This window comes from Ursus arctos, unplaced genomic scaffold (assembly GCF_023065955.2).
Source record: "Ursus arctos isolate Adak ecotype North America unplaced genomic scaffold, UrsArc2.0 scaffold_25, whole genome shotgun sequence".
Classification (NCBI taxonomy): Eukaryota; Metazoa; Chordata; class Mammalia; order Carnivora; family Ursidae; genus Ursus; species Ursus arctos.
Window position 1 is genome coordinate 5222412 of NW_026622930.1, and position 12156 is coordinate 5234567.

Genomic DNA, 12156 nt, shown 5'->3' on the forward strand with positions numbered 1-12156 from the left:
GAAGCTGCTGGCTCTCTTACAAACTTCCTCCTGCAGTGCGGTGTGTTGGCACAGATTGCGGCAAAGGGGAAGATAACTCATGCTAAGGAAGAGGAGTGTAAAGAGGCTTAAAAAATGATGTGTCTGTTTCACGAAGCGGGACGAGGCTTCGGAGTTTCTGCCGCGGTCATGATTTAACACAGGTGCCCGTTCAGTCAAACGCTGGTCCAATCGTAGGCTAAAGAATGGCAGCATGATTAAAACCTCCATGAAAGGGGAAGCGATTTCCCAAGCTCCCCCAGAGGCCTTCCTTTATTAAGAGCGACAATGAACAGAACCGTAGGTCATATAGCTAGAGCACCGGGCCACGCTGCTCTCCCACTGAACGTGTCACAGGACGTGACGTGTTGTGTGTGCTGGACACATCTGACTTAGAGGCTGGAGAAGTTCCATAACGTGTCAACTCAATGCTGGGGATGAAGACAGTCCACCTTCACGCGGATGCCTGCCTTGATGTCTGTCTGCTCCTAACTCTCCGGGGCCTGGGGGAGGAAGTTCGGTGAGCGTGTACGAGGCCGATTAGGCTGCTTGCCTGGGTTCCTGCCGGTGTGCAAGGCTGCCGGCCAGGTAATGAGGTGGTAAAATAGATACTAAAAGGAGACAGGGCTTTAGAGAACATGTTGGCACTCAGCCATGTACAAGGTAAGTGCTCAGTAAATGTTAGTTCCAGGTCGTAATGTCTCCAAAGTCACACCTGGAAATTGAAGAGGAAAAAGAAGACCCTTTTTTTTTTTTAATTTAAAAGATTTTATTCATTTATTTGAGAGAGAGAGATAGAGGGAGCACGAGCAGGGGGTGGCGGAGGGGTAGAGGGAGAAGCAGACTCCCCATTGAGCAGGGAGTCTGAAGCTGGACTCGATCCCCGGGCCCTGGGATCACGCCCTGAGCCGAAGGCAGACGCTCAAAAGACTGAGCCACCCGGGTGCCCCAGGAAGAAAGCGCTGAACGGTAAATCAAAGTGAGATCGCTCTATGATAAAGATACTCTAAATGTAAATTATGTTACGACCTAAAACTTTACAAACCTAAGTCCATTTTAGTAGTTAAACCGCTTCCAATGATTTTAATAAAATGCTACCCTTTTAATAAAAGTTTATCTAAACCATTTTCAAAACAGTAAGCTAAAGATTTCAAACTAACAAGAAAACTAGTTAGTGTAACAGTTTTAGGAGGTTCAAAATGAATTTTGAATAAAAAAAGGAATTTAGATCATGCTGCTTGCTGTCTTACCTCAGTTTTACGAAGTTTCTGATAGTTTCCATTCCAAGAAATGAGCTTGCGGTCCTTCCCTCCTCCCGACACCAGCGTGCCGTCCCGTAACATACAAAGTGCAAAAATGCCGCCCTCGTGGGCCCCTTGAACAGCATAGCTTATCCGATTCGTACCTAAACACACCAAGAAAACCATCCTTAGGACGTTATCGAAAGGCTCGCCTCTGTCCATCCTATTTCGCTTCAGTTTTACAATGTGATCTTGTCGGTGAGGACACCTCTGCTGTGAGAATCTACGAAGGGCACAACTTCCAGAAGCTCACGCAGCATGAGGCAAGCGTGCCCTGGGTTATGATTCAGGAGAACACGCTCCCAGGAAGCCCAGGGTGGAGATCACGGTGGGACTACACGCGCTGAAAAACAGGGGCTTGCGTTCACATCCTCGACAAGTGACTTCACTGCCCCACACCTCAGTTTCCCTTTTGTCGGTAATGGGGCTCCTGCTTATCCCGCAGGATCCCGCTAAGGGTGAAATGGAGCGACGTGGGAAGGACCTGCCCCCGCAGACGTGGGGGCGCTAGAGAAGTCACCACGTTACCCTGAACTCACATCCAGGGCCTGTTTCCACCTTCACCCCCAACCCAAACTCGAAGCCCTGTGAAGACAGGGATGGTGTGTTTTCCTTTCCTCCTGCCGTAATCGCTCACTGAATTGAACCGATGGGTGTTTTCCGAGTAACGGCTCCTCTTTCCCGGGCTGTGGGCTCCCTGACGGCAGGAGCTTCGGATCAGCGGTGCGCTCGGCGGCTAGCACGCCGACTCGCACAGAATTAGTTCTCAATAGCTGTCTGCCGGAAGCCATGGGAACCAGGAAAGTTATTTAAGTGTTTTATAGCTAAATAAATAGTCATTGACAGCTTCACCATATAACGTGTTAACAGATCTCCTAATAAAGCTATTCCATCAAAATATTTTGGGCTTAAGGAGCCTTCTGCAGTGATAGAAAGTGAAGAGTTCTTGGCTTTTCTTGTTTTCCTCTGTTCTAGTTTGAAGGTTTCAAGTTACACACATACCCATGTATGTATGTACCTATAAAACTTGGGATTTAGTTGTAATCCTATTAATTGTGCTCATAGACAATTCTTAGAGAAGTCGCCTTAACCGCGTATAATATCCGCCCCCAATCTTTTGCTCTGGGGACAAGCCTGTGTTACCTTTTCCCCACACCAAGATGTTGCCGCTGGAATCCCCAGTAATGGTGTCACCGTTTTCAGAAAAAGTCACGCAGAGGACAAACTTTGGCTTTTCTTGCTTCTGCAGAATGTTGTGAATACACAGACGTATTAGGTCAAGACCTCCTCTTACTTGTATTCGTACGACCTAGAGGCCCCGAGCTCCCGAGCTGCGCATGACTTTCATTTTTAGCTACCCTTCTATAACTTAGGCCGCGAGACTACCTGCTCTGAAATAGAGAAATTTCTGGTAATTATGAAGTTACAGTTGGAGCAGGGGAGGGTGTCAGAGGGGCTATGGGGCGGGCTGTGTGGTCATGACTAGAGCCTCCAGAACAGGGCCCTGGCCCCGGAATAAAGCGGTCCTCCAACTGGGCCTCGCGGGGCAGTGGCACGAGGCCCCCCAGGGAAGGAGGCGCTGTCCCTGGTGCTCACCAGGCCGCATGCCTTCTTGGTTGTTCTTTGCGAGGACCACACTTGGGAGGGGGCGCCCGGCCCCCAGGGCGACTGTCCCTGCACTTCTCTCTATGCCGCTCCATCTTTCCTTGCCGGCATCACCAAGGCTACCCACAGAGACACAAGGGGCTCCCCGATTCTGTTAAGGATCCCCGGGAATACTCTTGATCACTATAGCCCCAGAGGCACTTCCTGATTTGCAATTACAGCAACTTCGCAGACGGCGGAAGGCCTCACAACTCCCGCAGAAGCCAGCTGACCACACGCGCCACTAGTGAAGATAAAACAAATGCAATTTAACGTTACCTCGAATAATCCTTGCTTCTTAATAAGGGAGTTTCCTTCTAATGTCCAAAAGTAGAGATGTGATTTTCCACAGGTAACTATTATATTAGCGTCCGTGGGGTGGAAATCCGCAGCAAACACGGCTTCGTTAGAACACTTTGAGCAAAACGGGAGAATCAAATGTCTCAAATCTCTTAATACACTTCAGAAAATAAACAGCACTGAACTACAAATAACTCATCCAGGTTAAGCCCTAAGCCTCTTGATTTTTCTCCCCACTGAACTCAGCTTTCACAAACAGTCAACTTATGTTTGTCAGGTGCCATAACCTCTCCTTGTCTGTCTGTCTGTCTCCCCCGCTGGACCACAGCCCTGAGGACAGGGACCACGGCTCCTCTCTCTGTGTGTGGGGCCCCCAGCAGGAGCAGGCACAAAGCACACTCTTGCTGAAGGGGTGGGTGGAAACTTAAAAATCCAAGAATTTGCTCTCATCTCGAGCATAGATTCCTGGCCGAGGCTGAACAACAGAATCACCCAACGTGCGTTACAATGCAGATGGGTCAGGCCTCAGCCCCATCTAGGCACTGGAGTCTTCAGGAGGGGCCCCGGAATCTGGATTTTATATAGCTCCATCACTCCTGGCTGACTTTGGCTGTCTTGTTTGCTCTGGGATTCCCTCCTGGTTTAATTCCTCAGACTCTGCCGGTGGTTTGGTGACTAGGCAGGGGTTCCAGGGTGGGGGATTTGGCTCTTGGGTGTCACTGCACCACCCTGACCCTGTTCTCTGGATTTCCAGCACCTGCACTTTGGTCGGATAAATCTGACCCTGATTGTTCCTTCTGCTTGAAATTCAGTTACACGCCTTAAACCTGGGTAAAAATTTGCCTCTGATTACTTTCAACCCAGCAACCTAGCAAGAACTTAAATACTTGACCCGAATATTAGTAAACAGGTGTTAAGAAACATGCCAGGTTAGAATATGGACCCTGTATCGCAGACACTCAAGGGAAAAAGGTAAGGCAATGGATGGTAACCCTAATGTTCGGGAAGTAAGGTGATCTAAGGTATATGGATGACAGGACGGGCAATCTGAAGTCAATTCTGTAACAACTGGGATCCATTCATGATTTCATAGGAAGAAAATACAAGAAAGCTTAAGGAAAGTTGGGTGACCTATCGCGCAAGATGGCTCGGAGGCGGTAAGAGAAGCCGAGCGCACCCCCTACAGGAAGAGTCCACTGGGAGGGGCTGGGATCCGGCAGGGGGGCTTGCTCGCCTTTGCCACCTTTGCCGAGGCCACTCAGCTTTGGACAAGCCCCATGCTGGCCGTGCTGACCTCTCCCTCACTGCTCCTGACCTGTCCCCACCTCCTCATCCCCTCTCTGGTGGCGCGGGGGGCACATCTCCCATACGGCCATGCCTGCAGCGCCCCTCGACTGCGCGAGCACACATTTGTGGGATGAAACAAAGCAGCCGGGAACGGGAACAAGGGAGTGGATCAGAAGGGGAGGGGCTGTAAAACGAGGAAGAAGGAAACCTTACAGGTGTCATGAAGAGGGGGAGAGACCCTGCCGGGACGTGGCACCGCACCCTGGGAGCTGAGATTGGCGGGCTCGGGATTCTTGGGTGCTGGTGTCAGGCCCGAGGGCCGCACGGGAAATGGGGAGCCTGTGGCCCACCGAGAAGTGGGACCCGGGCCTGGGAGGCAGCTAAGGAGAAGGCTCCACCGGGGGACATGACAACGGAGCCCCGCATCAGGCTTGGAGAGAGACCTTCACGTCCGCCAGCCGCTCCTCCTTCTGCCAGTCCCACACAGACAGCACATGGTCGTTGGAGTCATCTACCGCACACAGGTTGCTTCCTCCATTCTGGGGGGAAAAAAAGGTATTCCCAGGAAGACTACATTTGAGAATAAAATAGGTTAAAAGTGATTAACAATGAGCATTAATTTTCCTTTTAATAGAGTCCGTTTTGGCTAAAGAATGTGTACGCATTGCTTTTGAGACCTGCTTCCCCGGCCACTCCGGGACAGCGGTGGAGAGTGGGGTGAGGAAGGGACAGGAGCGCAGAGAAAGGTGGGGGACCGCCCCGCCCCTTCGGGTCTATTAAGACCAGTCTCCAAAGGGGCTGCAGCGCCCCCTCCTGGAGGAGCCAGTACCCGCAGCGCGCACGGCGCCCGTCTGGGACTGGCGGGGGGCAGGGTGTCTGGGAGGCAGTGCAGGGAGCAAAGGCCCTGCGGCTGAGGCACGTGGGGTTCCGATGTGCACACGTGCAAGCGCGTGTGGACATAAGTTTCTGGAACAGTGGTTTATAGGGTGGATCTGTTGAATGGGCACATCCTGAGGAAGATCTGGGAGACCACGAGGCCCCTCCGACTGCTGGAACGGACAGGCAGCCCGTGTAGGGACGGCAGAGACACGCTGGAGCCGTCTACTAACGGGCAGGCGACATCCAAGGTCAGAGCGGGCAAAACCGCCTAGAGGAACACGACGACAGCGCTGCTGGGCCTCCTTCCATCACGTGTGTGGCCCCGAGGGGACACGTGTGGCCTCTGAATGAGGGGACCTAGGGAGCAGGATGCCGTCCAGCCTGCAGATCCGCGCATGCACCCAGGCAGCCAGCGAGCGCATTAACTGCCTCCCTCTTCAACCTTGAGCGGCTTCTCTCCTCCCTGCGAACCAGGGCTCCAGTACCCACGGGGCTCGCACTTACAGATTTCGAGAACGCGATACAAGTGACGGCTCGGTCAAAAAACCCGACTCCGAGGACGTGCAGTGTATTCAGTGTCACGGAGTCCCAGATGCGCACATGTGGGGGCAGTTGCTGTTTAGAAGGAAATGCAGAGAAAGAGTCACCGACGGGGGACGGGCATACAGATTTATCTTTACCTCGAAGCTACAAGACTACTTCAGTTTTGTCAAAATGCAAGGTCTTTTCCTGCATTTGAAGACTGTGCCTTTTGGCCTCAAGGAAACACTCCCAACGGCTGCAGCAGATCATGGCCCCTGCGGCCAGCGTCACTTCAGGGGAGGTCCACCGGGTTTTACATCTCGAATAGCCAGTTCTTCATAACTGTACCACGGGAACTGATGAGCTCCCTTGGGCATCTAGGGGTGTCCGAATTTTAAAAATGAAAAATGACAAGGAAAGTGGAATTTCACGCAAGGGCTGTTCTTATAAAATCTGTACTGTCACTAAGGCGTAAATACATCTAAACTCAACAAGACGGTCACCACCAAATAGTACTGAGAGTTTGACATTCTTGTGTCTCACAGGAGCAAAACGGGCAATCGATTATGCACAGACAAAATTTAGAATTTTTACCATTAGTTCAGAACCCTCTCACTTGTGTTCCAAGGTGAATGGTCCTAATTCTTCTCTCCCTCAATAGAAGAAAGCGTCCTAGAACGATCAGCAGGTGGACTGGGAAAGGACTAGCATTAACCCAGGGGGACAGAGTGGGGTGAGGTGAGCCAGGCTCCAGGCTGGGCTTGCTCTGAGTAGTTGCGTGTCTGCAGACGGTCAGATGGCCTCTGCGTCTCTCTGTCTCTCTGCACTTGAACTGAAGGACTGGCTCGGAGAGCCATCCCATCTTCCCTGGCTCCAAATTTCTGATTCAATTTCAATGCCAGAAACTGAAATACCCTTTTAATCCACTAGAGGGAGGAACACATGGTATGCTACTGATTTCAAAGACTTAAAAGCCATAACATTAAAAAAAAAAGATGAAGACCCTATTCCATTTATGTGTATTTACATAATTGTAAGCTGATTTCTGTCCTTCCTGTTAACTTCTTCAGTGTAGAATTTTAATGGGAAAGAGCATAAAGTTAATAATTAAAATTTGATGTTATTAAAATATTTTCTGAAAAATGGCAGCATTCATGTTATCGGGAAGAAAACATGCTGGTAAAAATGGACGTGCTCCGTGTAATGAGGTTCGCTTCATATTCAGTGCAAGAATAAGCCATACAAAGTAGATATCAAAAAAGCTGCAGGGAGTTTAGGATAAGACGTGGCAAGGACCACAGACTGCGGACTAGAGCCAACTGGAAGACAGTCTCACGTTGTTCTCTGCTTGTTAGCGTCCCCTAGTTCCTTCTCTGCTTCCTTAAAATTCAAGTTAAAGTCTTACTGATGTGCTTATAAAACTTGTGTCCAAACTCTCCTGCAGCCTTTGAGGGCTCTGGGGTGACGTCATGAATATAGGAATACAAGGTACTGTATTATCATGTGTGTAAGTATCTTAAGAATTGCTGAATTCTTCAGCAAGAACAATTCTATTTAAAAACTGGCTGAAATTAAGGCACGTTCGAAGCATTTTTAAGATCACTGTAAGAAAATCTGCAATAAAGTTTATTTTTTTTTTAAATTTTTCGGGGGGCGCCTAGGTGGCTCAGTTAGTTAAATGTCTGCCTTTGGCTCAGGTCATGATCCCAGGATCCAGGGACCGAGTCCTGTGTCGGGCTCCCTGCTCAGCGGGGAGTCTGCTCCTCCCTCTGTCCCTGCCCCAGCTTGTTCTCTATCTCTCTCTCTAACAAATAAAAAATAAAATTAAAAAAAAATTTTTGCAATAAAAGATTCTAATGAGGGATTAAGAAGCATTCAGATACTTTAACTGGTAGGCTTATTCATCAGTGAAATGTTTCCAGAAGATGAAATCGAGTTAACAGCTCATTATAAAAATATGAAAAGGTAATTCAACTCACTTTTCCATCCTTAGATGTGCCTGCGACTTGTCCCGTTGCTATTGTGATCCTGTCAGGGTGAACCGCTAGGCTAAAAAAAGGATATTTTTAAGACAGCCACTCTTTAAAGATAAGCTTTACTTTTCTCTTGGCCACATATAATCTAGTCAAAAATTTAAATATGAGAATGATATGGTGCCTGACTTCTCATGACAAACTCCCTCAGCACCTCAACAACCTTGGACAATTAGTCCCTATTTCATTCCATCCTTTCTCGAGAATTTCCAAACTCAAGGAGAAAGCATCCATTGCTTGGAAAATACCAAGTCTCCTACAACAATCTTTGTTAAGTATGTTAAACAGCAAAAATATCATCTTTTTCCAACAGGATTTTCATAATTGACCAGGGATCTAGGATAAATAGAAATAGGAAAAACCACCTATTCAACCACCCGTCCTTCTGAGATACATAAACTCCCTGTCAAAACCTATAGGTGAATTATGAATGAATTAAAAATGAAAGAATTACAGCAAACCCAGCCATAAGCATGAACATTTTTATTAAAAAACCAGAACTCAAATCGGAAGTTATTAGCATCTGTGCTAAGAAGGCCTCCAAACGGGGATCTATGGGAAGTGTTGGTTTGGGTGATACGGTTAGTTACGATTACGTGTTATACGGATGGAAACTAAACTAGTCTCTAGTGTCTGAGAGCTACGTAACTAGCCAACCACTAGCTATGACAACGCAGAATATGAAGAAGAGCTTTTCCAAAAGACCCAGTTCTCTCCCATCTCTTCTCTTCTCTTTAGTTCTATCTCAGCTCGGGCGTCTTTCCTGTGACGCTATCTGCATGAGAGTGAGGGCTCACCACTTCACGTCGTCATTGTGGCCGGTGTAATGCCTCTGGAGCTGCTCCTCCACGTTGTACAGCACCACCACGGACGCAATGAAGTACACCGTCTCCCCCGTCGGAAGCAAGTACAGGTTGTTCCGGCAGTCGCGACCCCGGTAGCCATAGCTTTGTGTGTGTCAAGAGAAACCTGATTTCCTTCAAGAGCTGACAACACATCAGCTCTATTCAACAGGGACAGATAACACAATTCCGTAAGACTCTTCCCATCAATTTCTCTTGGTTCAATAACGTGAAATCGTGAATACTCAGTGCCGAATACGTGGGACTCTCAACAGGCAGGCAATAGAGGTGGAAATGGTCACTGAGTTGAGGGGAATACATATTTTTATAAGATGGGGCTTTGTTTGTAGAAATTACGTATTATATTTTGAAAGCTGAATTTTTCAGCTGGATCAAAAATGTAACTTATTATTTTATTTACTGAAAATAACCACAGTGGACATTTGTGAAGTTACCAGAAAGCGAACTATTCTGAATTGAGCCAAACAATCATAGACCTTGGGAGCCACAGCCAGGCCCAAATTTCTTTGTTGAACTGTTTGGATTTTCTGTGGATGCCTGTCTTCTTCATAACTAGTCTGCCTTTAAGTGTTGCCAAGGGCCACCTGGCTGGCTCAGTCAGTGGAGCGTGTGGCTCTCAGTTTTGGGGCTGTGAGTTCGAGCCCCATGTTGGGTGTAGAGATTACTTAAAAGTAAAATCTTAAAAAAAAATTTTTTTTTTTTTGCCAAGCTGGTTTCCTGAAAGGCCCACTACTTAACCAGCTTGACTCTAGAATTAAAATCACCTGGGAACTGTATTTTGACACTTCACAAGAATGCTGGAATATTTTGCTCCAAAATTTGTTTTCTCTTTCCTCTAGTTATCGTACCACCTGCTCAGGTCTACTTCAGTATCTCGAGGTCTATAGTGCATTCATTCTCCTTCCCGCTTGAGTGTCCGTCTGTTGCAGGAGACGGCTTGACTCCAGGAATAGGAGAGAAGGTGGGGGAGCAGGCTGCCATCTCCCAGCTGCCTATCCCATCCCACCATCATCCAACTTGGGGACTGACATCACCACTACACTGTGGCTTCACCAGAGGACTGGCTCTGGTTCTAGAATCACGGCTGGGAAATGAATCAAATCCCTATGACAGGCTGTGGGATTTGCAGTTCGTGTGAAATACAAAATAGATCTGAAAATGCGAGGTGACTACATTGTCCCAACTACCGAGCACGGTGAGGTCAAAAGGACTATTCCAAAAAGACCTCGGAACTCTAACATTCCTTATTTTAAAGTATTTAAAAATAAATTTTAAGATACTGGTAACTGACTTGTATCGACCTCAGTTATTGAGTCAATCTTATTTTTTATTGTTATCTAGGAGCTAAATCCTTTATTTATATTTTTTCTTACATTATAAAAGTACTTGTAAAAGGTGCAAACAACCCTCCCACATACATACGTCAAGGCTAAGAAACTTCGATCCTCCTTGCCACAAGCATCCCCACCTCCTTGGAGATAATGACCTCTGCTAAGACCTTGACATGTGTACTTTCAAACCCTACAAACTATTTTGGGAGCAACACATCACTTGAACTTAGATGTGAAAAACTAATCTAACAGAAGTCTCATTTATTTGAAGTAAATCCCACCATTTTACATCCTAAAAATATGAATAGAGAGTAGGCTGAAAAAAATGTGTTCTGAATGTTTTCCAGCTATGATTGAACCTCAAATGTAAACCGTTATTGACTTAAAGAAGAAGTGAATCACTTCGATTACATGTGCCGAAACAGACACACGCAAATGCTTATGACATCTGAGTCTGAAAATGTAAAAAATATATTCCCAAAGAATATGATACTATCATTTCAAATAGCAATTCTTCCAACTGAAATGACAGCAGCATTGATTTAAACCAACTTCTTAGAATTTATATTCGGGGCCTGATATCAAACTGGTACTCAATAAAAATTTGTTTGAGAGTGAAGAAAGGATTTTTGTTCTTTGTCTTAAAATCTGCACGGACTGGAAGGTGGCCTCTGCAGGCTTGCTTTAAAGCAAAATAAACAGAACAAAATAAAATAAAGTAAAATTAAATAAGGAAAAATAAAGTAAAAATAAAAAAAAAAACCCGACAGTTCATTCACCCCTTTTCATAGGCTCTGTTTCTTTGTGTTTCAGGGGTTTTCTCCCTGGAGCTCATTGACTTTTCCAGACCTTGAAGTATGAAGGCTGCAACAGCTTCATCTCAAGAACATTAGTCCTAGGGCGGACTGGGATTTCTGTGGCTCCGACTGTGGCGGGAGGAGGGGGGGCTTTTTATTTTTCTTAAAGTAGCATTCTATCTAGGCTACATGTCGATTTTCTTTATGCCTTCACTGGACTCCCTTCATTCAGTACTGGGGTATTCCTGATGTTACTCCTTCAATTACTCTCCCAAGGGGGGCCCAGCTCCCACTTGGTTTGAGGGGGGATGCCTGTCCTTCCTTCCAGGGTGTCCCCCACTCTCTGGGTGTAAGAACCTCCTGCCAGCACAGTTTGGTTCAATTTCTGATAGTCTCACTTTCCGAAGTGTGTGAGTTCGGTGTCCCCTTGCCTTTCCACCGTTCCCAGGTAAGCAGGTAGAGCTCCAGGCTTTTCCATCTGCCCGCAGAGCTGACTAAGCCGGCAACAGCTACTGTTAAAAATAATCAGTTCTTTCAATTTCATTAGAATCCTAAACTCTACCCCTTTGCGATTTTCAGTAAGCTTGCTTTTCTATTAGTTTTTAACCACATTTGTTCTGTCGGAAAGATTAAAATTCAGGCCAGAAAGTGATGCATTTGCCCATGACTCTCTAAAAAAACAAAAACAAAAACAAAAACAAAAACAAAAACAAAATCAAACAAACAAAACCCGTCCAGCCTGTGAATATTTTCTTTTCGGGAAAGTAAGGAGTACATAACAGAGCAGGAGGCCTGGTAAGTCAGCGTCCTGCACGATCGGCAGGCCTCACGGAGCCCCTCCTCTGCCAGGACACCACCGTACTCGGTGCTCACATGTGGCCCCTTCTGTTAAATTGATTTTTTTAAAAGTGAGAATAGAATACTTTGGTGTTTTTTTAAAAAAGCTCGAGAGAACTTGGTTGTGTCTGACTCCTGGTTTAAGCTCAGGTCATGGGATGGACCCCTGCGTCAGGCTCTGCACTCAGCGGGGAGTCTGCTGGAGATTCTCTCTCTCCCTCTGCCCCTCCCCCACCCCCTCTACAAAATAAATAAATAAATAAATAAATAAATAAATAAATAAATAAAAGCTTAAGGGACCTTAAGTTTTTTGAATTCCCACAGTTAAACTTTAAGCTCAGGGC

The 12156-nt window shown here is 46.8% G+C and overlaps 1 protein-coding gene across 8 annotated transcripts in view; it reads right to left on the reverse strand.

Annotated features, from left to right (window-relative positions):
• EML1 (EMAP like 1) overlaps positions 1 to 12156 on the reverse strand; it is a 177042-nt gene that overhangs the window by 21104 nt on the left and 143782 nt on the right. For all 8 annotated transcript variants that reach the window (XM_026515310.4, XM_057318478.1, XM_026515311.4 and 5 more), the window contains 7 exons: positions 8782 to 8931; positions 7931 to 8000; positions 5934 to 6044; positions 4994 to 5089; positions 3243 to 3377; positions 2463 to 2562; positions 1269 to 1423 (listed from right to left, as the gene is read on the reverse strand). In XM_026515310.4, coding sequence (XP_026371095.2) covers positions 1269 to 1423; positions 2463 to 2562; positions 3243 to 3377; positions 4994 to 5089; positions 5934 to 6044; positions 7931 to 8000; positions 8782 to 8931 — 817 coding nt within the window. The remainder of the gene's footprint in view (positions 1 to 1268; positions 1424 to 2462; positions 2563 to 3242; positions 3378 to 4993; positions 5090 to 5933; positions 6045 to 7930; positions 8001 to 8781; positions 8932 to 12156) is intronic.